Here is a 26,972-nt window from a genome sequence, read left to right on the forward strand (position 1 = left end):
GAGTAGACCGTTCGAATTCATTCAATGAACCACCAGGGGGAAATGAGGTGACACGTGTCTAAAAGCTTCTGAAAAGTACTATCAATTTGTTTCAAACTTTCAGGGTTGTCCTCGGAGTTCAAGTGCTGGGCTTCGTATTTTCGTGGTCAAGGTAAGATTGTTTTATTTATGTCTCGCACCCAATATGTTCAACGCTTCAACTTGTATGTGTGCACTCCGAGTCGGATATCCACGTGTACCAACCAAATTCGAGGCTTCCTGAATTTGTTGGGTGTATCGCAAATAGTCATTATGCTTGCTCCTTAAACTGAAGACGCGTTCTTTGGATTTTTAAATTGACTCCATATGTAGGATCTGGAGAGATGATGAACCTTCACAAGCAAACAGCTAAAACGTATTCTTTACGTTCTTCTGTGCGTCTCATCAGGTCGTCTTGATGCAACTATCGGACAACGGCTAGTTTGAATTACTTAAACTAAACTTAGCAATGATCAGCCTGGTCTCAGACTAGACATGACATAGTACACGTAAATCTCGTGCACTCAAATTAGTGCGCTTGGTATGGTTACTTAAGGCAAAAACAAACGTAGGATGGTTGGTTGGTTGGTGTGGGTGTATAGGGCAAACGTCTAGCAACCTAAAGGTTGTGACTTCGATTCTCATCCCGGACAATTTTAGCTAATTAGCAAATGTTCAACTACTTACTATGTTAGCTAATCCTTATCCCTAAACTTCACCCTTGAACTCAACTCCTAAATCTAACCCTAAACCATATTTAGCTAACGTTAGCAAACTAGCTAAAGTTCACGTAGTTAGAATTCGTAGCATACTTTTATTTGCTAATTTGTGACATATTGTACCAATTGTAATTCTTCACATATATGAAATGACTGATGGACATCTACAGATGTGTAGATGCCTTACAAAACATATCATACTAGAGAGTCACTGATGTATGTACAGAATAATACAAAATGCTTTGAGACCAGGTTGAAATGATTGACACAGCAACATAACATGCAACCTATGAGTATGAGTCTAAAAAGAAGAGTAAATAAACAAATCAATTGGAATTACACCATCTACAACAATAGCATCTATTGAAAGTCTATTTACTAATGGGCATTTCCATATATAAGGACCCATGAGCACCAACTTGAAGTTTATAGAGCATTTTAAATGTGGTTTCAAATGAAAGCTAAGAGTCTATATTTTTGAGCATTTAAGGCATATATATGTTTTCAACAATTTTCTATCCTAAATGTTAGGAATAAGTAAAAGGAATCTCACATGCTGACTGTGTGCGCAAGCGTTGCAAAATAAATATACACACACATGTAACTCTGATTCCAAGATGGTGTAGCAGTCGAACGTCTGTTTGTCTTGTCCTGTCCCATGTATATATTTTTCTTCGTACATATTTTTTACATATTTTTATCTCAATTTCCGTCTACGGACTGAACATACTCTCCCGCCTCACCCAATGTGGTATGGATATGCAATTTTTTACACTTTAGCACCAGAACCCCAATAAGCAGCTAGTCAGCTAACTAGCTAGTAGTCAGCCACTGTTAGCGGTCATCACCGTTAACTCGGACATCAGCCAGCCTCAGCCCGGTCAATTTCTGCCAGTGTGCACAGCGTGATATCAACCCAGAGCATATCGGACTGCTTTTTCTCTACCACATCTTCAGATTCTTACTGCAAGCTCTGAAACTTTACAACGGAACATTGCAGCTAGCTAGCTGCTATCCGAGTGGCTACTCCTGGCTAACGTCTCTGTCCCTAAGCAAGCACCAGTTAGCCTGGAGCTAGACTCGTCTCCCGGCTAGTAGAAGAGGTCAATCATCCAATTCTTAGGCTACAGTACATATTTTGCCAATACCTGGACCGTTTTACTGCCGACACGGAGCCCCGCCGATCCATCACGACTGGTCTGTCGACTTAACCATCCGAGGGGGTTTCAATAGGATCTTCCATTGCGACGTCCATTGAAGGCCCATTTGCTGGCCACGGCCCGCTAGCTGTCTAAATCGCCGTGCCTCAAGCTCGCCTAGCTACTCACTGGACCCTATGATCACTCGGCTACACATGCCTCTCCTTAATGTCAATCTTCCTTATCTATTGCTATTTTGGTTAGTGATTATTGTCTTATTTCACTGTAGAGCCTCCAGCCCTGCCTTAGCTAGCCCTATTGTTCCACCCCCCACACATGCGGTGACGTCACCTGGCTTAAATGGTGCCTCTAGAGACAACCTCTCTCATCGTCACTCAATGCCTAGGTTTACCTCCACTGTATTCACATCCTACCATACCCTTGTCTGTACATTATGCCTTGAATCTATTCTTCCGCAACCAGAAATCTGCTCCTTTTACTCTCTGTTCCGAACGCACTAGACAATCAGTTCTTATAGCCTTTAACCGTACCCTTATCCTACTCCTTCTCTGTTCCTCTGGTGATGTAGAGGTTAACCTAGGCCCTGCAGCCTCAAGCTCCATTCCCATTCTCCAGGCACTCTCATTTGTTGACTTCTGTAACCGCAAAAGCCTTGGTTTCATGCATTTTAACATTAGAAGCCTCCTCCCTAAGTTTGTTTTGTTCACTGCTTTAGCACACTCCGCCAACCTGGATGGCCTAACCGTGTCTGAATCCTGGCTTAGGAAGGCCACCAAAAATCTTGAAATTTCCATCCCTAACTACAACATTTTCCGACAAGATAGAACTGCCAAAGGGGGCGGAGTTGCAATCTACTGCAGAGAGCCTGTAGAGTTCTGTCATACTATCCAGGTCTGTGCCCCAAAAGATTGAGTTTCTACTTTTAAAAATCCACCTTTCCAGAAACAAGTCTCTCACCGTTGCCGCTTGTTATAGACCCCCTTCAGCCCCCGCTGTGCCCTGGATCCCATATGTGAATTGATTGCCCCCCATTTATGTTCAGATTTCATAATATTAGGTGACCTAAACTGACTGAGACATGCTAAACATATTTGGGGTAGAGGGCAGTATTAGAAGTTTTGGATGAAAAGCGTGCCCAAATTAAGCTGCCTGCTACTCAGCCATAGAATCTAGAATATGCATATTATTAGTAGATTTGGATAGAAAACACTGAAGTTTCTAAAAGTGTTTGAATGGTGTCTGTGAGTATAACAGAACTCATACGTTCCACTTCATTTCTGCAGACAAAGGAATTGTCCGGTTGGAACATTATTGAAGATTTATGTTAAAAACATCCTAAAGATTGATTCTATACATCGTTTGATGTGTTTCTACTAACTGTAACGGAGCTTTTTTGACTTTTCGTCTGAAACTAGTGAACACACTTTATGAATGTGGATTACTGGACTGAACTCGCTAACAAAATGAGCTATTTTGACAAATTATGGAGATTATCGAACAAAACAAACATTTTTGTGCAACTGGGATTCCTGGGAGTGCATTCTGATTATCATCAAAGCAAAGTGAATATTTATAATGCTATTCTGACTAATGTTGACTCCACAACATGGCGGATATATGAATGGGCTCTGAGCGCTCTACTCAGATTATAGCATGGTGTGCTTTTTCTGTAAAGTTTTTTTGAAATCTGACACAGCGGTTGCATTAAGGAGAAGTGGATCTAAAATTCCATGCATAACACTTGTATTTTTATCAATGTTTATTATGAGTATTTCTGTAAAATGATGTGGCTCTCTGCAAAGTCACCGGATGTTTTTGGAACTACTGAACGTAACATGCCAATGTAAACTCAGATATTTGGATATAAATATGAACTTTACCGAACAAAACATACATGTATTGAGTAACATTTAACATGAAGTCCTATGAGTGTCATCTGATAAAAATCATCAAAGGTTAGTGATTCATTTTATCTATATTTCTGCTTTTAGTGACTCCTCTCTTTGGTTGGAAAATGGCTGAATGCTTTCTGTGACTAGTTGCTGACCTAACATAATGATATGTTCTGCTTTCGCCGAAAAGCGTTTTTGAAATCGGACACTATTTTACACCATTTACACTATAAATGGTGTAAAATACTTCTATCTTTGAGGAATTTTTATTATGGGATTTCTGTTGTTTTGAATTTGGCGCCCTGCAGTTTCACTGGCTGTTGAGAGGTGGGTGTTAACAATCTAAGATAGATGCCCTCAATCTCACTGAAATGATCATGGAACCCACCAGGTACATCCCTCAATCCGTAACCATGGACACCCTCAAAGATATCATCCTGACCAACTTGCCCTCTAAATAAACCTCTGCTGTCTTCAACCAGGATCTCAGCGATCATTGCCTCATTGCCTGCGTGCGTCAAAAGGCCACCCCTCATCACTGTCAAACACTCCCTAAAACACTTCAGCGAGCAGACCTTTCTAATTGACCTGGCCCGGATAACCTTGAAGGATATTGACCTCATTGAGTCAGTAGAGGATGCCTGGTTGCTCTTTAAAAGTGGTTTCCTCACCATCTTAAATAAGCATGCCCCATTCAAAACATGTAGAACTAAGAACAGATATAGCCCTTGTTTCACCCCAGACTTGACTGCCCTTGACCAGCACAAAAACATCCTGTGGCGTTCTGCATTAGCATCGAATAGCCACCGCAATATCCAACTTTTCAGGGAGTCTGGAACCAATATACTCAGTCAGTTAGGAAAGCTAAGGCTAGCTTTTTACAACAGAAATTTGCATCCTGTAGCACTAATTCCAAAAAGTTTTGGGACACTGTAAAGTCAATGGAGAATAAGAGCACCTCCTCCCAGCTGCCCACTGCGCTGAGGATAGGAACCATTGTCACCACTGATAAATCTACGATAATAGATAATTTCAATAAGCATTTTTCTACGGCTGGCCATGCTTTCCACCTGGCTACCCCTACCCCGGCCAACATCTCACCACCCCATGCAGCTATTTGCCCAAGCCCCCCGCTTCTCCTTCACCCAAATCCAGACAGCTGATGTTCTGAAAGAGCTGCAAAATCAGATTCTGGGCTAGACAATCTGGACCATCTCTTTCTAAATATTTCCGATGCAATTGTTGCAACCCCTATTACTAGCCTTATTCAACCTTTCTTTCGTATCATCTGAGATCCCCAAAGATTGGAAAGCTACCACGGTCATACCCCTCTTCAAAGGGGGAGACACTCTAGACCCAAACTGTTATAAACCTATTTCCATCCTGCCCTGCCTTTCTAAGATCTTCGAAAGCCAAGTTAACTTCTTGGTGACAGGGGGCAGTATTTTCACATCCGGATGAAATTCATGCCCAAAGTCAACTGCCTGCTACTCATCCCCAGAAGATAAGATATGCATATTATTAGTAGATTTGGATAGAAAACATTCTGAAGGTTCTAAAACTGTTTGAATCATGTCTGTGAGTATAACAGAACTTATTTAGCAGGTGAAACCCAGAGGACAAACCATTCAGATTTTTCCCCTTTCAATGGGTTTTCATTTCTAAGGGACTTTCTTGCAGTTCCTATCGTTTCCACTGGATGTCAACAGTCTATAGAAATTGTTTGAGGTTTTTCCTTTGTGTAATGAAGAAGTACGGCCATCTTGAACAAGGGTCACTTGAAGTGTACTGTTAGATAGGCGCTTGACCAGAAAGCTAGCTACAATTTATTTTCCTCCTGTTTTGAACACAGATCATCCCGTCTTGAATTGTATTGATTATTTACATTAAAAATACATTGTATTACAAAAGTAGTTTGAAATATTTTGGCAAAGTTTACAGGTAACTTTTGAGATATTTTGTAGTCACGTTTTCTGGATCAAACATACCAAATAAATGGACATTTTGGATATATCGACGGAATTAATCAAATAAAAGGACCATTTGTGAAGTTTATGGGACATACAGTGGGGCAAAAAAGTATTTAGTCAGCCACCAATTGTGCAAGTTCTCCCACTTAAAAAGACGAGAGAGGCCTGTAATTTTCATCATTGGTACACTTCAACTATGACAGACCACATGAGGAAAAATACATTTCTTGCATTAGCCTTGGCTGTTTCATTTACATTACATTTAAGTTATTTTCAGACGCTCTTATCCAGAGCGACTTACAAATTTTGAATCATTTACCTTATGACATCCAGTGGAACAGCCACTTTACAATAGTAAATCATTTGGGGGGTGAATGGACATTTGGAGGGTCATTCTCTCTCTCTCCCCTTACCCATCTATCCCTATCGGGTGAGAAGGATTACTTTATCCTATCCTAGAATATTTTAAAGATGGGGTTTCAGGTGTTTCCGGAAGGTGGTGATTGACTCTGCTGTCCTGAAAATCACATTTAATGGTCACCTAATTTAAGCAAATTATGGTTAATCTTTATCTTCTGGAAAATAAGTATTTATCACCTACAAACAAGCAAGATTTTGGCTCACAAGACCTGTTTCTTCTTCATCCCGTCTTGACTCTTAAACTTTGAAAATACATTTTTCAGCCCTATTTTGATTTTAATGAATATTTTCAAATATGAGTGCCCGTTTTAAGCGAATATTTTGGGACATGCATATAATGGAGCTTTTAAAGTCTTTTTCCATTGTCTCAACCTACCAAGTGCGCTAAATTTCCAGATGGAATGCAAAGATATTTTGTCAAAAGTGCCTGCAGCATTGATATAATGAGCTACAGGCAAAACCACAAGATGAAACGGGAAATGAGCAGGATTTTTAGGCTGTATCCATTGTCTATCCTGCAGAGATAGCAATGAGTCTGACCTTCTGTCTTTGATTGACTCTGCTGTCCTGAAAATCACATTGTAGGATTTTTAATGAATTTATTAGCAAATTATGGTGGAAAATAAGTATTTGGTCACCTACAAACAAGCAAGATTTCTGGCTCTCACAGACCTGTAACTTCTTCTTTAACCTCTTGAAACTCTGGGGGCGCTATATCATTTTTGGATAAAAAGACGTGCCCGTTTTAAGCGCAATATTTTGTCAAAAAGATGCTCGACTATGCATATAATTGGTAGCTTTGGAAAGAAAACACTGACGTTTCCAGATCTGCAAAGATATTCTCTGTGCGTGCCCTAGAACGTGAGCTACAGGCAAAACCAAGATGAAACGGCATCCAGGAAATGAGCAGGATTTTTGAGGCTCCGTTTTCCATTGTCTCCTTATATGGCTGTGAATGCGAGAGGAATGAGTCTGACCTTTCTGTCGTTTCCCCAAGGTGTCTGCAGCATTGTGACGTATTTGTAAGCATATCATTGGAAGATTGACCATAAGAGACCACATTTACCAGGTGTCCGCCCGGTGTTGTCCGCCCGGTGTTTGTTTACTATGGTGCTATCCTCAGATAATAGCATAGTTTGCTTTCGCCGAAAAGCCTTTTTGAAATCTGACATGATGGCTGGATTCACAACAAGTGTAGCTTTAATTTGATATATTGCATGTGTCATTTCATGAACGTTTGATTTTTATAGTCATTTATTTGAATTTGGCGCTCTGCATTTTCACTGGCTTTTGGCCAGGTGGGACGCCACATATCCCAGAGAGGTCCCACATATCCCAGAGAGGTTATTAACAAACAGATCACTGACCATTTAGAATCCCACCATACCTTCTCCACTATGCAATCTGGTTTCCGAGCTGGTCATGTGTGCACCTCAGAAATGCTCAAGGTCCTAAACGATATCATAAACGTCAACGATAAAAGACAGTACTGTGCAACAGTCTTCATCGACTTGGCCAAGACTTTGACTCTGTCAATCACCACGCTCTTATTGGCAGACTCAATAGCCTTGGCTTCTCAAATGACTGCCTCGCCTGGTTCACCAGCTACATCTCAGATAGAGTTCATTGTGTCAAATCGGGGGGCTTGTTGTCCGCAACTCTGGCAGTCTCTATGGGGGTGCCACAGGGTTCAATTCTCGGGCCGACTCTTTTCTCTGTATATATCAATGATGTCGCTCTTGCTGCTGGTGATTCTATGATCCACCTCTACGCAGGCGACACCATTCTGTATACATCTGGCCCTTATTATGGACTGTGCTAACAAACCTCTAGACAAGATTCAATGCCATACAACACTCCTTCCATGGCCTCCAACTGCTCTTAAATGCAAGTTAAACTAAGTGCATGCTTTTCAACCGATTTGCTGCCCTCACCCTCCCGCCCGACTAGCATCACTACTCTGGACGGTTCTGACTTAGAATACAGTTGAAGTCGGAAGTTTACATACACCTTAGCCAAATACATTTTAACTCAGTTTTTCACAATTCCTGACATTTAATCCTAGTTAAAATTCCCTGTCTTAGGTCAGTTAGGATCACCACTTTATTTTAAGAATGTGAAATGTCAGAATAATAGTAGAGAGAAAGAGTTATTTCAGCTTTTATTTCTTTCATCACATTCCCAGTGGGTCAGAAGTTTGCCTTTGTTTAACTTGGTCAAACGTTTCGGGTAGCCTTCCACAAGCTTCCCACAATAAGTTGGGTGAATTATGGTCCATTCCTCCTGACAGAGCTGGTGTAACTGAGTTAGGTTTGAAGGCCTCCTTGCTCGTACATGCTTTTTCAGTTCTGCTCACACATTTTCTATTGGATTGAGGTCAGGGCTTTGTGATGGCCACTCCAATACATTGACTTTGTTGTTCTTAAGCCATTTTGCCACAACTTTGGAAGTATGCTTGGGGTCATTGTCCATTTGGAAGACCCATTTGCGACCAAGCTTTAACTTCCTGACTGTCTTGAGATGTTGCTTAAATATATCCACATAATTTTCCTTCCACATGACGCTATCTATTTTGTGAAGTGCACCAGTCCCTCCTGTAGCACAGCACCCCCACAAATGATGCTGCCACACCCACGTGTTTTACGGTTTGGATGGTGTTCTTCGGCTTGCAATCCTCCCCCTTTTTCCTCCAGACATAACGATGGTCATTATGGCCAAACAATTATATTTTTGTTTCATCAGACCAGAGGATATTTCTCCAAAAAGTACGATATTTGTCCCCATGTACAGTTGCAAACCGAAGTCTGGCTTTGTTATGGTGGTTTTTGAATAGTGGCTTCTTCCTTGCTGAGCGGCCTTTCACGTTATGTTGGTATAGGACTCGTTTTACTGTGGATATAGATACTTTTGTACCTGTATCTTCCAGCATCTTCACAAGTTTCTTTGCTGTTGTTCTGGGATTGATTTCCACTTTTCGCACCAAAGTACGTTCATCTGTAGGAGACAGAACACGTCCCTTTCCTGGGCAGTATGATGGCTGCTTGGTCTTATGGTGCTTATACTTGCGTACTATTGTTTGTACAGATGAACGTGGTATCTTCAGGCATTTGGAAATTGCTCCCAAGGATGAACCACACTTGTGGGGGTCTACAATTTATTTTCCGAGGTCTTGGCTGATTTCTTTCACTTTTCCCATGATGTCAAGCAAAGTGTCACTGAGTTTGAAGGTGGGCCTTGAAATACACCTCTATTCGACTCAAATGATGTCAATCAGAAGCTTCTAAAGCCATGACATCATTTTCTGGAATTTTCCATGTTTAAAGGCACAGTCAACTTATTGTATGTAAACTTCTGACCTACTGGAATTGTGATACAGTGAATTATAATTGAAATAATCTGCCTGTAAACAATTGTTGGAAAAATTACTTGTGTCATGCACAAGGTAGATGTCCTAACAAGAAATTTGTGGAGTGGTTGAAAAATGAGTTTTAATGACTCCAACCTCAGTGTATGTAAACTTCTGACTTCAACTGTATGTGGACATCTACAAATACCTAGGTGTCTAGTTAGACTGTAAACTCTCTTTCCAGACTCATATTAAGCACCTCCAATGAAAAATTGAATATAGAATTGGCTTCCCATTTCGCAACAAAGCCTCCTTCACTCATGCTGCCAAACATACCCTCGTGAAACTAACTATCCTACTGATCCTTGGCTTTGGTGATGTCATTTACAAAATAGCCTCCAACACTCTACTCAGCAAACTGACTGTAGTCTATCAAGGTGCCATCCGTTTTGTCACCAAAGCCCCATATTCTATCCACCACTGCTACCTGTATGCTCTTGTTGGCTTGCCCTCACTACATATTCGTTGCCAAACCCACTGGCTCCAAGTCATCTGTAAGTCTATGCTAGGTAAAGCACCGCCTTATTTCAGCTCACTGGTCACCATAGCAACACCCACCCGTAGCATGCTCTCCAGCAGGTATATCTCACTGGTCATCCCCAAAGCCAACACTTCCTTTTGCCGCCTTCCAGTTCTCTGCTGCCAATGACTGGAACGAATTGCAAAAATCACTGAAGCTGGAGTCTTATATCTCCCTCTCTAACTTTAAGCAACAGCTGTCGGAGCAGCTTACTGATCACTGTACCTGTACACCCAACTACCTCATCCCCATATTGTTATTTATTCTCTTGATCCTTTTCACCCCAGTATTTCTACTTCATCATCTGCACATCTATCACTCCAGTGTTAATGCTAAATTGTAATTATTTCACCTCCTTGGCCTATTTCTTGCTGTACCTCCCCAATCTTCTACATTTGCACACACTGTGCGTAGATTTTTCTTTTGTGTTATTAACTGTACTTTTGTTTATGTGTAAATCTGTGTTGTTTGTGTCGCACTGCTTTGCTTGGCCAGGTCGCAGTTGTAATTGAGAATATGTTCTCAACTGGTTTACCTGGTTACATAAAGGTGATTAAAATAAAATTCAATTATTGCACCAACACTGGTCGAACTTGGTTCTATTTGTGATGCTTGACGCGCTGCAAGTTCCGCCTCTCCCATCTCCTCAAATCAAATTAGCGAGCCTATAACTGACTGATCAGTTCTTTTTCTCTTATTGTGACCTCCCTCTTCACGGTTAGCATTGAGCACTTCTCTTCATCTTTTTGGATCTTCTCCAAGATCCATTGTCAGAGGAACTTCTACATTCCCAGGAGGTTTCAGATTTGGATGAGTGGTGAGGAAGCAATCCTTACATTCACCAAAAGCACATAGCTTCGATTTCGGGTCACACATACTTGAGTCTACCATGTCCTCAAGGTTTTTGGTGGACTGAAGGCCAAAGCTGTGAAGAGAATTTGCCATGAACTGTAAATTCTCATGGGTTTTGCACTGACAAGTTTCAGTGTCATTGGGTGTAACAACCCAAAATGGCCTGAGGTGGCAGAAGGAGGTATAGGACAACTGACCTAGTTCCTCAGACTCAGTCAGTTAGTTCCTCAGTTTTTTCATTGTGGTGGTCGTGTGGTGGTTTGTTTGCATCATCACGGAGGAGAAATCCTAAACCTTTGATTTCTGTTCTGCTTCTTTTCCTTCCTCGTCAAAAAAGAGCAAAGGTCCCCTTCCATCTTCGCGCTCCTATTTGAAAAGCCCAACACCGTCTGGGCATACTTCTGAAGTTAGTACTTCTTCAGTATATTCACAGAGGTCACTTTTGTAATGTTTTGTTTGTTCTTCTGTTTCCTTGCATTTCTGTATTTTGTTTTGACATCTTTAATGAGAGATGTGTGAAAGAGAAGAGCCCTCTTGATACGTTATGTCACATTCTGATGTCTCAGCAATGCTTTGACTGTTGAACGAGGCAATACAGATGCCTGTTCTCCCCTAGTCCTTGCATACCTCTTCCTGTATTTTTCCTTTTTCTCCTCTCCTTTGCTACTTCTGATTGTAAAATCTCTTTTTGGAGTCTACTGTGTGTTTTTTCCTTCTAATGCGTTCCACTTGCTGGAGTTGCCTAAAACACATTAAATGCATGGTTAGGATTATAGAGGTGTAGAGTCAGAGATAAAGTTAAGGATTTCTTAGTAGATCAGGATTAGGGTTATGGGTTGTGGTTAGGGATTATGGTTAGAGTTAGTAGAAAGTTTAGCAACTAATAATCTTAAATGCCTTATTTTAAGCATATTCTAACCTTGAAGGCCCAGTCTGATTTTCTGGAGTTGAGGGGGCTGTTTGGGACTGCAGTATCGCACGAGGCCTTGGCCCTGGCTCTGAGTGTCCTTTTGTAATCTCTCCATTCCTTTCTTTTTGCACTCTGTCTCTGAGTTCAGCTATTGTCTTCTTCTTCCCTGTCTCTTCCATTTCTCTAAATACTCTCTCCTTCTTTCTGGGTCAGCATTACATCATTCTCTATATTGCCGCTATCTTTCAGCTGTACTAAGAGGAGGTGCCATTCCTTCAGAAAGACTTGATTTAAGTGATATTTACGTATTCTTAAAATACTATACATGCTAAATATACTGTAATTATGTAATACAATTTATGAACAAAAACACATATTTTGCAACACTACTGCAAGATATCCATTTATCCACCCTACTGAGTGTATGTCCACCCTGTTACGTGTACATGGATAACAGGGTTTACGATAATAGGGTGGACATTTTGAGCTAAAATTAGTTCCAAGTGATTGTGATGAAGCTAGGATAATGGCTGCCACTTGAAAAGGAATTTGCTTTGTTTGACAAATATATTTTGATATTATGGAATTCAATGAAGCCTTTTTGTGTTTTTGCTTAACAGGGTGGACATGTTATGCTTCCCCACATCACATCACCGACATATAATGATGAAAATGTAATACTCACCAGGTTCACCACAGTTGTTTTCCCGCCAAGGAAGTGAACCCTTCCGTATAAAGCCTAACACGAGGCAGCAAGATGCAGCCACTGGTCAACGAGTACTTCCACGCTGGGAAAGTCCAATTGCAGAAGCATCTAAAATATTTTTATCTCCCTAACTAAAGCAGTTTATAGTTGTGTGTGTGATAGGACAAAAAACAATTAGGGTGGAGGATTTTTAAATATTTTGCCAACAGAGGGAATAATAATCCCCAATATTTTTTTGAATCATTAACTGTAATTGGAAGGGAATGATGACAAAAGTATCAGCATATTTCTTTGATCAGTAGCTGTAATATTATTACTCAATATAGCAGTAACTCCGTTATATTACTCGTCACCGCAAAAAGTAATATTATTACTATAACGCATTACCCCTAACACTGGACACACAAACCACCATTGAGTCACCTGCTACAGTCTACCCTTCCACTGGCATGCTGTTTTGTTCAGCTCATAACTGTTTTTTCTTTCTCTTTCAGTCATCTGGTGGTCAACACAAGTGTGAAAACAGTCTGGAGAACATTCTCTCTGTCTCTCGCTGTCTCTACCCTCCCCCCCGGATCAAATCTGAACCAATCATAGACGCTATGTTTCACAAATTGGGAGAGTACAGTAAAGTTAAAAGATTTTGAGTACGGTTCAGCACAGTACTTTATATATTCAGTAGCGCTATACAAATTAAATGTATTCTTTTTTATAACCATCATTATGCATTTCTGTGTAGCACAGATCAGGGACTAATGATGACATGCCATTATTGCAGTTCTGTTCCTGGGTATAAATCTACTTCACTTACTGTAGTTACCAAAAACCCAAGGTGTCATTATAATAGCTGACATCCCATTCTTTCTGCAGACATATTTGAATCTTAATTCTGAGCAGATTTTCAATTGTTTTTTTGAAACCATGGTCACATAAAAAACAGAGGGAGATTTGACAGAAATTCAGTTACTAAACGTTGCATCTGTTCTTCGCGTAAATGTGTTTTTGTAAAATGGTTAGTCTAAATTGTGAAAAGTGTTCATTTAGCATAGAGTTGTATGGTTTGTTCAACTTTGAAATAAATAGTTTTTGTATGGCATATATTTTAATGTGAAAAATCTGAAAAAATGTACAATTCCTATACAACATTTTAATTTGGAACCAGGAGTAAAAATATGTGTAGCATGAGCCTATGCTTATTTATTGTATAGCCCATGGCTACTCAAATACTATTTGGGAAGGTCCGGTCACACTAATGCCCAAGGTTGCAAAAGTCCAGATGGATTTGCCATTTAATGGCGTAGTAACAAACCCCCACCTCACAACCCATGAAACCCCAAACTGTTCACACCCCTCTTGGCAGATACATTTTTTTAAAGCTAATTTCTTGCAATTCTACACATTTTGCCATGGGGCATAGAGAACCTTTTGACTTTTTAAAATGAATTTTCTGCAGTTCATGACCTGTCTTATGTGTTTATATGATAGCTAAGTATCTCAAAAAAGTCAGTGGGGGCTCCCTGGGGGTTGAGGCCTCAAGGCACGTAATCAGGCCATGATAACTAGCCTACAAGAGTTCAATATGTTAGCCTAACTTACCTACCTAGCTTATATGTTGATCAACTGGACATTTCTGACAGGTTATAAATAGCTCTTGGAGGTCTCAGTTAATGACATAACAGGAAAACTGCCCATACACTCAACAGCATTAAGTTGAAATCCCAACTGACTTGAAACTAATCAAATCACAAAAGAGGTTAGGCCTGTATGCTCCTCTCTGTGACAGTAGTAACTTGTCACTTTAAATGTGTGTAAATACCAAACAGAGACAATACCTGGGTCAAACAATTATGGTTTGGGGAAATAAAGTGATGATTTGACTGTTTTTCTCTGTAGTGATTTGTGCATGTACTTAAAAAAGGTATATTCAAGATCATGTTTTTGCTGTCATGAAACACTTTGATCCGGATTGTGAACTTCATCATCATCTTCTTTTCTATCGACAGAAACATGTCCCCTGCACCAGAATCTTCTCTGGGGTACATCCCCCCAGACGGGGGCTGGGGCTGGGTCGTGGTGTTTGGGGCCTTCATCTCCATTGGCTTCTCGTATGCCTTCCCCAAAGCCCTCACAGTCTTCTTCAAAGACATCCAGCTGATCTTCGGTGCCTCCTACAGCCAGATAGCATGGATCTCCTCCATTATGCTGGCAGCCATGTATGCCGGTGGTGAGTAGGCATTCATGAAATCAAGCAGCTGTGAGCCAGCATCAAGTCACATGAGGACCACAATGCACAGATTGTATTAACGGATGCATGTCTTGTATGGAGCTTTGCCGTTGCTTGTTTTTTTTCATCCCCAAATTGTAGGCCTGTATCTTGCATGTGAGGACTGAGTGTAATAGCTGGAACTAATCAAGAAGAATGAGTAGTACTGTGTTCAAATGACTATGACAGCCTAAGAAGTGAAGTCTTTGTGCAGTCATCAGACTCTTCTCTAAAGTTAGATGTTATTATCCCTGAATAATACATAGTTGTTTGTAGTTTATTTAGTAAGTCTACTAGTTGAAGAAAATACAGTAGTAGGCTATTTGAGATGAAAGCCAAGCAATTGCAACCAACTTTATCATGCTGATAGAGTAAGCATAGAATAAGAAGCTTGCTGTCTTACTTAACTCTAATGAGCTTTCACAAAGCAACCTCTCATTTTAGAGACCCGTAAATATATTGGATTAAAGAAACTCGTTGACCAGTGGCTACATCTTGCTGCCTAGTGTTAGGCTTTATATGGAAGGGTTTGGCATAGGTTAGTCATGTGATTTTTACACCTGACACAAATTTGTGTATTTAAACAAAGCCACTCTTTCACTTATGAATGGGGACGTGAGGCGGCAGGGGATTCACCCTGGGGCATGTTCAGTTGGCCAACATGAGTGTTGATCCAGGGCACACATATATAGACTGTCTGTCAGTTGAAAAAGCTGTTTTTTGTTTTGTTTACCCTTGTTCTGTTTGCATGAGCATTTATATTCACAATTGTCAGTCTGTGCTGCAAGCCTTGATGGGACCTGGTGTGATGAATGACCAACATGAGTGTTCCATGTCACAATAAGAAAAAACTACCGTCTTAGAAATCACTGTTGTTACTCAACGTCTGGGCCTGAATTTATTAACGATTAGGCACCTTACATGACTCATTAGATGACACTGAGATATTAAAATAGAATGATCCAATTGAAGTTTGAGATAAATCAATCAGTGGCTTCAAGGTTAAAAGATGACAGGGAGCCTGACTCACCTGCAGTCACCAGCACAGAGCATCCTGTGAAATATTCCTGTTCTCAGTGGCAGAGGCACATGGCTTTATCATAATGTCCTTGGCTCAGCTTTTGCAATGTCACCCAGTTGAAAAAAGACAGGGAAAATATATCAGTCATGGGTTCAGCACATTTGGGCCTCGCACCAAGTCCCTATGGGACAAACATGACAGCATTTCAGGGGACCTATGACTTAGGGAGCCAGAGTGATAAAGTTATAATGGGAGAGAAAATTGTGATGTCTGGGATGCAACCCCAAAGTAACACAGGAACTGGGAGGATGTGATCTATGCAATACATACCACTAGTCCCTATCCTCACTGGGGTTTGCTAGGCTGGATGAATCTGTTCTAGCTCGGTCACAGCTCAGATTACATGTCTTTTTTTTTTGGAATCCAGAAATGATTGCGGTATGTTGATGTATACATGCACAAGTGTATTTGTTTTTATATCTATGCTGCCACTACTAAACATAGCATTTTTCAACAATGAAAAGAGGGAAATAAGACCTGATATGGTGTACTTCCGCTGGACCTGTGGGACGGGATGAGAAGCAGGGATTGATTAAAAAACAAAGGGAAATAAAATGAGAATTTGATTTATTCTTTGAACCTGCGTAGCGTACAGCTGCGTTTACAGGAAGTATTACGTCAAGGTCATTGTCAGAATATACAGTGAATTCGGAAAGTATTCAGACCCCTTGTCCTTTCCCACATTTTGTTACGTTACAGCCTTATTCTAAAATGGATTTAAAACTAAATGTCCCTCATCAATCTCCACACAATACCCTATAATGACAAAGCTAAAATTTGTTTTTAGAATTTTTTGCAAATGTATTAAAAAAAAATATATACCTTATTTACAGAAGTATTCAGACCATTTGCTATGGCACTCAGCTCAGGTGCATTCTGTTTCCATTGATCATCCTTGAGATGTTTCTACAACTGTGGTAAATTCAATTGATTGGTCATGATATGAAAAGGCACAAACCTGTTTTATGTAAGTGCCCACCATTGACAGTACATGTCAGAGCAAAAACCAAGCCATGAGGTTGAAGGAATTGTCTGTAGAGCTCTGAGATTGTGTAGAGGCACAGATCTGGGGAAGGGTACCAAAACATTTCTGCAGCATATGAGGTCCCCAAGAACAGTGACCTCCATCATTCTTAAATGAAAGAAGTTTTGAACCACCAAGACTTCCTAGAGCTGTCCGCCCAGCCAAATTGAGCAATCAGAGGAGAAGGGCCTTGGTCAGAGAGCTGACCAAGAACCCGATGGTCACTCTAACAGAGCTCCAGAGTTCTGTTAGAGAACCTCTGTGGAGATGGGAGAACCTTCCAGAAGGACAACCATCTCTGCAACACTCGACCAATCCGGCCTTTATTGTAGAGTGGCCAGACTGAAGCCCCTCCTCAATAAAAGGCATATGACAGCCCGCTTCAAATTTGCCAAAATGCACCTAAAGGACTCTCACCATGAGAAACAAGATTTGTAATGAATTTAAAAATTGTCTTACTGTTTTGCTTTGTCGTTATTGGGTATTGTTTGTAGATTGATGAGGGGGGAAAATCATTTAATACATTTTAGAATAAGGCTGTAACGTAAAAAATGTGGGAAAAGTCAATGGTTCTCAATACTTTCCGTATACTAGAGATCTGATTTTTTTTAAATTACATTTTAGTTTTTTTTTTTGCATAAATCACAAGCTTTGTAAGTAAACAACAATTATTTAAAATGTGTTTTTTAACACACGTAATCAATTTTGGAGAATGGATTCAGAGTGGTAAAAATAACACCATTATTTTATTCAGATTAATCATCAGTCGTAAACTTGCGATTGAAATAGCCGCTGTCTGCCAAACTAATCCGCTTATTTTTTTACTAGGAATTTTCAATTATCACCCACCCTCCTTGCAGATTGTCATTCTAGCACTGACTAGAAAGGCAGCATGTTGAGATTTCAATAATCGTGGCAGCCTACATATTTTCTTGATTGATGCTCCCTCCTTTTATTTAATTTAATGAATTGCGGGGAATGATTTAGCGTTGTGTGATGCTAAAGGACTGTTCTACGTGTTCTCTGTGGCAGGGTTATGAATGAAGGATAAAGAGAGACCAAAATATAGAAGGCTCTTTAATTACTGATTGATCACTCACACTAGCTGTTTTTGCGGGAACATTGTCAGGAGAAATGCTCACGAGTCACTGGCTTGCTTTGCTTATGTAGATAAGATAACTATTTAGAACATCAGTTACCCCTTCAAGCCCTTTTAAACATGAGTTCCTATGTATTGATATTTGACCGGCAGTGCGTTATTGGTAATGAATAGGGATGAAGGGTTAGGTTTTGGTAGAGATCTACCGGTCGGGTGTCAACTGCCTATCCATGAACCTAAGACTGACACTTTCTTTCCCCTTCTCCTCTCTACTCTCTCACTCTTTTCCTTTGCAGGACCTATCAGCAGTATTCTGGTGAATCGCTATGGAAGCCGGCCTGTGGTCATAGCTGGTGGAGTGATGTGTGGTGTTGCTATGGTAACTGCTTCTTTCGGCAATACCATTACGCATTTGTACATATGCGTAGGAATCATTGGAGGTACCCACTCATTTCATACATTTGATTGACGTGGCATGTTTTGTGATTTTATGTTTATGTGTGCGCCAAATCATACTCAACAGTAACAAAAATCTATTGTTTTTAACTGATGGAAAGTTGACAACTTTGATAATTATTTCTGTAGGCCTAATCCAAAAGTTTACTGTATGCTCTAAATGTGTGAACCTAAATAATTCTAATTGTGGTCCTATTGAAGATAATGTAGTTGATTAATTATACCTAAAACACAACGTTAGATATAAGGGTTCAGGATAGACATCTGGGACGATGTGTTGTGTAAATGAACCAGTCTCGACACAGGCTTAGATTTGTTTACCCTGCCGATAGACCAGCCCTGGCGGTGCTCCTATGGGGCTACACATCCTCTCTGGGTGGCCCTGGTCTCCCTGGCTGGGCTGGCATGCTGTCTGTCTGGGTTCAGGCCAGGGAGTCTCAGCCTCTGGGTTGTGGCCGGTGCACTGGAGGGGGGAGGGTTTGCAGCGCAGGTGTAATTAGAATGGTGCCATTCTGGTTCCAGGAGAGCACTGTTTACCAGGGCTCCCTGTTCTCTCCCACAGGCTACCGTCCAGGCCCCCACATGGCAGTGGCTGCCAAACGCCACCCAGCGAGACTCATTAACCAGCCACTGAGCTGCAGGCCTGGAGGATTAATAGAGGGAGGAGGGATTTGTGTTTTGTTCTATCCTTTCCTCTTTGCCCTGGCCCACTGACAAACACTAAGACACACATCCCTCTCTCACATACATGTACAGTGCCTTCAGAAAGTATTTACACCCCATTGACTTTTTCAAAATTTTGTTGTGTTGCAGCCTGAATTTTAATTATTATAAATTGAGATTTTGTGTCACTGGCGTACACACAATACCCCATAATGTTAAAGTGGAATTATCTTTTTATAAATGTTTACAAATTACAAAAATTCAAAGCTGAAATGTCTTGAGTCAATAAGTATTCAACCCCTTTGCTATGGCAAGCCTAAATAAGTTCAGGATTAAACATTTGCTGAACAAGTCACAAAATAAGTTGTATTGACTAATTCTGTGTGCAATAATAGTGTTTAACATTATTTTTGAATGACTACCACATCTCTGTACCCCACACATACAAAGTGAAGTTATTCATTACACTTTGGATGGTAAATCAATACACCCAGTCATTACAAAGATACAGGTGTCCTTCCTAAATCAGTTGCCGGAGAGGAAGGAAACCTCTCAGGGATTTCACCATGAGGCCAATGATGACTTTAAAACAGTTACAGAGTTTAATGGCTGTGATAGGAGAAAACTGAGGAAGGATCAACAACACTGTAGTTACTCAAGAATACTAAACTAAATGACAGTGAACAGAAGGAAGCCTGCACAGAATACAAATATTCCAAAACATCCTTACTGTTTGTAATAAGGCACTAAAGTAAAACTGCAAAGAATGTGGCAAAGAAATTAACTTTTTGTCCAGAATACAAAGTGTTGTGTTTGGGGCAAATCCAACACTTCACTGAGTACCACTCTTCATATTTTCAAGCATTGTGGTGGCTACATCATGTTATGGGTATGCTTGTCATCAGCAAGGACTAGGGAGTTTTTTAGGATACAAAAAAAGTCAATAGAGCTTAACACTGGCAAAAGGAAATCCTGGTTGTCTGCTTTCCAACAGACACTGGGAGACACTCACCTTTCAGCAGGACAATAACTTAAAACACAATATCAAATATACACAGGAGTTGCTTACCAAGATAATTATTATTATATATTGTTTTACCTACATTTAACCAGGAAGGGCTCATTGAGATTTGAAATCTCCTTTTCAAGAGCGTCCTGGCCAAGATAGGCAGCACCAAGTCATTACCCCATTACAGACTGACAACGTGAAAAACTACACGTAATTTAGTAAAAACCATAGAAATCACAGAAGTGTAACGAAATCATAAAACAGCAAATTAAAAACATTTGACAGGTCAAGTTTAAAACTATTTTGTAAGGAGTTCCAAGCCGATGGTGCAGACTACATAAAAGCCCTTTTACCAAATTCAGTTTGGACATTTGGAACAGTTAGCAGGATAAAGTCTTGCGAACAAAGAGAGTACCCACCACATTTCTGAAGAATAAAAATGCCCAAAGAAAATGGTAATAAACCCAAAATGGCTTTGTAAATACAAGTATACCAGTGACTGAGCATACGAGTGACTAAAGAATGCCAGCCAAGGTGCAGTGGTGTATAAGGGGTTTTGCAGTTTTAAAATACATCTCAATGCTCCATCATAAAGTGTGTCAATTGATCTCAAACACTGAGCAGAAGCATTCATATATAACATATCACTATTGAATGTTCCTGAATGGCCTAGTTACAGTTTTGACTTAAATCTGCTTAAAAATCTATGGCAAGACTGGAAAATGTCTGTCTAGCAATGATCAGCAACCAACTTGACAGAGCTTAAAGATTAAAAACAATAATAATGTGCAAATATTGTTCAATCCAGGTGTGCAAAGCTCTTACACAGAAGTACTCACAGCTGTAATTGCTGTCAATGGTGATTTTAACATGTTTTGACTCAGGGGTGTGAATACTTATGTCAATGATATATTATTTCTGTATGCAACAACCAGTTAAGTTGAAGAGATGTCCTCCCTCTGTACCATCTCAGAGACAAATAACACATACAAGGAGTATTTATTTCGAATCATTGTGCTTTAAAGAGCATCCCAGTTCAATCAAGTTGAGACAGCGATAAGTGTTGACCAAAACTCTTAAAACAATGAAGATGAAAACGAATCAAAATCCCCTGTGGAGCTGGGATATCTACCTTGCATTAAGTCTTGTGTTAGCATGTACTTTTCAATCAAGGAAGAATGCATACTGAGAACTATTTATATCTGTGAACTAAAGCTAGGCTTTGGAATTTGTGTAGCTCAGTGGGCATTGTTCAGTGGGGGATTGTGAGCAGCAGACATTTAGCAGTCGTTAGAATGATGGAATGGTTCAGTCGAGGTTGCTACCTGGAGCTCTTCATCTTAAAGTGGAGACTCATTTAGAGAATAAGATGCTCATTTACAGGCTGAAATGTTACTAAATTGGATTTTGGGGAAAGGAGGTGGTAGTGAATGAATTACCTGGAGTCTCTAATTTGCCATTAAAATGTAGAAAAAAATTCTGAAAATGTTCCAGCTTCCTCAAATGAGATTTTAGTTGGCAATGTGAAATGAGATGGAACCTTAATGTGCACAAAGTAGAATGGTCTTCATTTAATCCTGTAGTACCAGTCGTTTTAAATTGTATCCTCTGAAAATGTGACATGTGAACGTAACTACTCTCCTCTCTTGTATTTCCTGCAGGGTTTGGACTCTCCTTTAACCTCCAGCCGTCCCTCACAATCATTGGGAAGTACTTCCAGGTCAAGAGGCCGTTAGCCAATGGGCTGGCCATGGCAGGAAGTCCAGTCTTCCTCTGTACATTAGCACCTATCAACCAGTTCCTGTTTAACCACTTTGGCTGGAGGGGCAGTTTCATCATCCTGGGAGCTCTGCTGCTCAACTGCTGTGTTGCCGGCTCTCTCATGAGGCCCATTTGTCCAAAGCCAACTGGAGGCCAACTCACGCAGACAAACGGATTCCCGAAGAAACCTCCCACGGACCAGTCTGAGGCCCAGGTGAATGGACACAACACACAGCTTGAGAAAGGCTGTGTGGAAAACTTCAACAAGTTTCTGGACCTCTCACTCTTCAAGCACAGGGGCTTTCTGATCTACATCGTAGGGAACACAATGATGTTCTTTGGTTTCTTCGCCCCTGTAGTGTTCCTGGCCCCGTACGCCCGGAGCCATGGCTTTGATGAGTACTCCTCCGCCTTCCTTCTCTCCATCATGGGCTTCGTGGACATGTTTGCCAGGCCGGGGACTGGGCTGATAGCTAACACTAAGTGGATCAGGCCCAGGATCCAGTACTTCTTCAGCTTTGCCATCATTTATAATGGTATGTGCCACCTGTTGTGCCCCTTGGCCAGTGGGTACTGGGGGCTGGCGGCCTACTCAGTGTTCTTTGGTATAGCGTTTGGCATGGTGTGTGCCCTGCTGTTTGAGACACTCATGGACCTGGTGGGGCCTCAGCGGTTCTCCAGTGCAGTGGGACTGGCCACCATCATAGAGTGCGGCCCCGTGCTCCTGGGACCACCTATAGGAGGTAAGCCTACACACTGAACACAGCCCACAGTCCCCCTCCTTCTCCAGAGTCAATACATGTACAGCTCATAGACAGCTAACGGCTTTAGCCAACAGAACCTATTGACAAAAGGACAAGCACTATTTTACTCGAGTCACCACTCCCTTCAGTTCTTCTAAGATCACCTCTCCATTGTCGTTCAGTACCTGGCATTCAGTACTATCCCAGCATGACACATGCACTTGAGAGGAGGAGTCCTACTTTAGAAGACGTTGGGTAAAAAAATTTTTTTTTTTATTTGAAGCAGAAAAAGCAGCTAGTCGGTTGTTGCTCTCTTTCTCACTCTGCTCCTCTGTCACGGCCTGTATGGTGGTGGAGTGGAGCCCAACTTCTTTCCAGGGTGTCATTATTGTAAGACATTCCAGTACTATTGGATTATCATCGGTGAGCAGGGCGGCCTGGAGCGCACGGCCCTCCTAGAGAAAAGCAGTAATTGGTCACGGTTATTTACTGCTGTAAATAAGCCGGGCCGCTCTGGCTTTCAGGGCACGCCCGCTAGAGGATTCATCCTCCACGCAAATTATGGAACATTTTTCGGAGCTAAGAAGCCGTAAGGGTAATGACGGTCTCTCTGCGACTCTTTCGCTGTCTATTTTCCCTTCTCTCGTTCCCAGGTCCCCTCGGCCTAGAGTATAAGGCCATTAGACCTCTACTATCACTGGCTGCAAACAAAAGCTTGGAGAGTTAGTTATTGGCGTTACAGAAACATTTGACCGTTGCAGTGTTCCCAACTTAATTTGATTAGCTGACGATAAGTTCGTGGAAGATTAAAGATACACTGTAAGTGATTGACTCTAACCCCAAATCCTAATTAGCAAGCACAATCTAGTAGACTTTACTATTAAAACAATGTCATAGATCTCTCTCTGGTTCTAAGGTTTCAGAGGAGGCATTTCCACATAATAGCTTACTACTGATTAGGCATCATTGTGTAAGATTATTCTGACAGGACCATTTGCTTTCATGCTTTTTTTGTGTGTTATGGGGGGAGAACTATCCCTTTTTGATATTTCCCGGAAATTTGCCAGGGATAGCACAACTTTTCAAAACGTAATCTTCTACAGTCAACTTTGATGTTATTTAGCACAGAGGAGAACTAATAATGTTACCATTCTCTGCTCAGCCCAAACTGTTAAATAACACATTTTCATGGAAGTGAACTTGCTTATGGCCTTTGAACAACCTGTGTGCTTCATAATAATACATAATATAAATGTTCTCCTGGAGATAATCTCATTTCACTCTCTGAAATGGTAGAGCACACTTCTCTTCCCCAGACAAACTGGTGTTCTGCCTAGTCCATAGAGATCCTATGGTCTTGTCTGTCAGGTGGGTAGGATCCTTTTGTAGTCATTCCTATGCTTCTCTCTCATCTGCAGAGTTTTAAGGCGGTGTAAATGTATAGCCCTCCAGGTTGTATTGAGCGACCCCGTTCTGAGGTGCTCATTTAACGGAGGTAAATGCATCTCTCTGCACGTTGAGCATTCTTCTCCAGAGAGTCTTTACGTTTCCCATTACAAGTCTCCTCGTTACGGCCAGCCTCGTTGTGCTGCGCCGTGCCTCTGCCCTAACCTGGGGGTCAGCCTAATTAGGAGGAAGTGATGTAATTGGTGTAATTATCCTTTTGCTTTCATGTTTAATGGAATCTCAGTTCAGACCTCACTTCACTCATCAGACTCCCGTAACTTGGAAGCCATGAATATGCATTTAGAAAAGAGGTGACTACGCCAGATGGACTTAATTACCGTTCAGCCAATCAAGGGCTGCCTTAATTAGGGTGACGGTTATCTGCATATGCCCACAGGACAGAACACCCTCAATCAGACCATGGCCCTGATGCTGATTTATACTGGACCATGGGCAAAGTGACCCCCCCTCCCACTCCCCCCCCCCCCCCACACACACACACACACACATGAGAGAGAGAGATAAATGAATGGCCCCGTCCATATCAGCTTCATTGAAAATTGACTCATTAAAACAGTCTTTTAATTGGTTTACCTAACCTGAAAACTGCCCCTCCATTTAACAACCTAACTTTGTGTTTATGTATAGTGGGTGTTTAGTGTTGTTGATTGTTGATTATGTCAGACTCGGTAATTGACCATTAGTAACTGAGTTTGCCAGACATTAGTCCATTACAGGTAAATACTCTTATAAAAGTTTGAAATGCAGAGGGCAATCAAAGGCAATGTCTCCTTGTACAAACACATGGAAGTTAGATTAGATGCATAAAAAGTTTATGGGTGTAAATCTTGTTGTGGTGCTCAGCTGTAAAACACTTTCTAAATGTATTCACTGTGATTGAATTAGTCAATGACCATAAACTCCCCATACAATAGCTTGGGATAGTACAGCTTGGGATAGTACAGCTTGGGATAGTACAGCTTGGGATAGTACACCGTTTTCACAGATGATCTTCACCTTCATGAATCAATTTAGCAGATCCGACAAACATCTGACATGCATAACCCTGCAGAGTGTTATACAGTATACACAGGCGGAGGGGTGGACAGACAGATAATTAGATACACACCGTGGAGGCTGAGTGAGATGGGGAGGACTGCAGAACGATCCAGGGGAGGATGGAGGCTCAAAAAGCTTATGGTTCCAATCTGATATAAACTACATTTGTCACTTTTTTCCCTCTGAAGCGAGCTAGTTTTTGATCGTTTTCAGAATGGGCATGGCCACACTCCTGATTCGTTCTTGTGCAACAGACAAAATTGCCTTCCCAGAGAGCAGTGTGGAGCGTGGCCAGGTGTAATGGCTCCATGTTATTTCCTGCATGTCTCCAGTAGGATCGTCCTATCTTCTTCTCTACAGAACAGAGTTTGAAAAGCACATTAAACCATACCCATGTTACACCTCCTGATTCACCTCGTGGAGCGAGATGGGGAAAGGCTTCCCTAAACCCATAACAACCTGTTGATGGAAAGATACTATAAGCAGGGGGGATTTTTGTGGCGATCTTATCTAACTATACTTTCTATAACTGAAGTTTTGATCGGAAAAAGGGAACAGAGACTTTGTTTAACCTTCCGTATCATTTCTGCTCCCCTGCAGGAGCCTTGGTGGACACCTTTGGTGACTACAAGTACCTGTACCTCATGTGTGGAGCGGTGATGGTGTTCGCAGGACTCTTCCTCTTTGTTATGAACGTCTACAACTACAGGATGCTGGAGCGGGAGAGGAGGCAGGAGGAGGGAGAGGTGAAGGAGGGCTGTGAGAACCAGGAGCAGGGTATGTGGCTGTGTGAGAGGGGAGAGGCTTCCTCAGAGGAAAGAGCAGAAGAGCCTGAGTCTACGAAGGAACAAGACACCCAGGGAGACTGAAACATGCTATCCATCACAACAGTGTATACAAGCACACTATATTGATTCCAGTGCATCAATGTATAGGCCCATCTCATATCCCCTCCACCCACACACACACACATCCTATTTGATTCTGTTTATGTTGGTTCCTGTAAATGTGTTAACTCTACTACTAAACTGGGTGGAGTACACTCCTGTAGCTGTTTCCCCATGCTGACAAAGGCTGTTTTGAGAGAACTACTTCTGGCTGTATGAGATCAAATAGCAGTGTAATCCTTTCCGGAAAGTTATTTATTTGAGCAGCCAGGTGTGCCACTCCCCTGAGCAGTCCCAGCTAGTATCCAGTTTCTCGTGGTCAGGGACAACTCCAGGCTCTAATAATTCACTAGAAACAAAAAACACCTAATAAATCAATGTAAAGTTACATCGAGTGTTACTCTGTGAATTATGACCATTAAATACATACTTGATATCAATGATGAAACTGTGAACAAACATTTGCAGTTGAGAGGTTTGTCACATCCGTGATGAGGATGTAATATTTCAGCCTTGTGGTAGTCATGAACATTTTACTCTTCTGCCTGTATTGATGTTACAATGGGTGGATGAGGAATGCACTGTTACTGACATTATGATGTCATGTTATGCGTCTTGTTCAGGATCCATTTTTCACTTATATGACCAAAAGAAGTGTCTGTTTCAAAATGTTCCCAAACAGATCATAGAATGAATGTAATGAATACGGATTCAGCTGTAATGAAGTTTACGATGACAATGTAATTCATGTCTAGGCTGTAGATTTGCATAAACTGTTTGTTTTCTTTTAAAGATGGATTTATTGTTTTAAGATGCTAACTGGAAGGACTGTATTTGAAGGACTGTATCCAAAGTTAATATGATTGGGTAGAATACTCAGCATTAAATGCCATCATTCTTATTCAGTA

The 26,972-nt window shown here is 41.1% G+C and overlaps 1 protein-coding gene across 1 annotated transcript; it reads left to right on the plus strand.

Annotated features, from left to right (window-relative positions):
* Nucleotides 1-25: 25 nt before the first annotated feature.
* On the plus strand, nt 26-26,972 carry LOC135542084 (monocarboxylate transporter 2-like). The gene is made up of 5 exons (XM_064968732.1): nt 26-151; nt 14,577-14,797; nt 18,337-18,480; nt 21,830-22,672; nt 25,778-26,972. Exons 2-5 carry the CDS (start codon nt 14,581-14,583, stop codon nt 26,044-26,046), a joined length of 1,473 nt encoding a protein of 490 aa, XP_064824804.1. The 5' UTR covers nt 26-151; nt 14,577-14,580; the 3' UTR covers nt 26,047-26,972.

The sequence above is a fragment of the Oncorhynchus masou genome, chromosome 6 (genome assembly GCF_036934945.1).
Source record: "Oncorhynchus masou masou isolate Uvic2021 chromosome 6, UVic_Omas_1.1, whole genome shotgun sequence".
Lineage (NCBI taxonomy): Eukaryota > Metazoa > Chordata > Actinopteri > Salmoniformes > Salmonidae > Oncorhynchus > Oncorhynchus masou.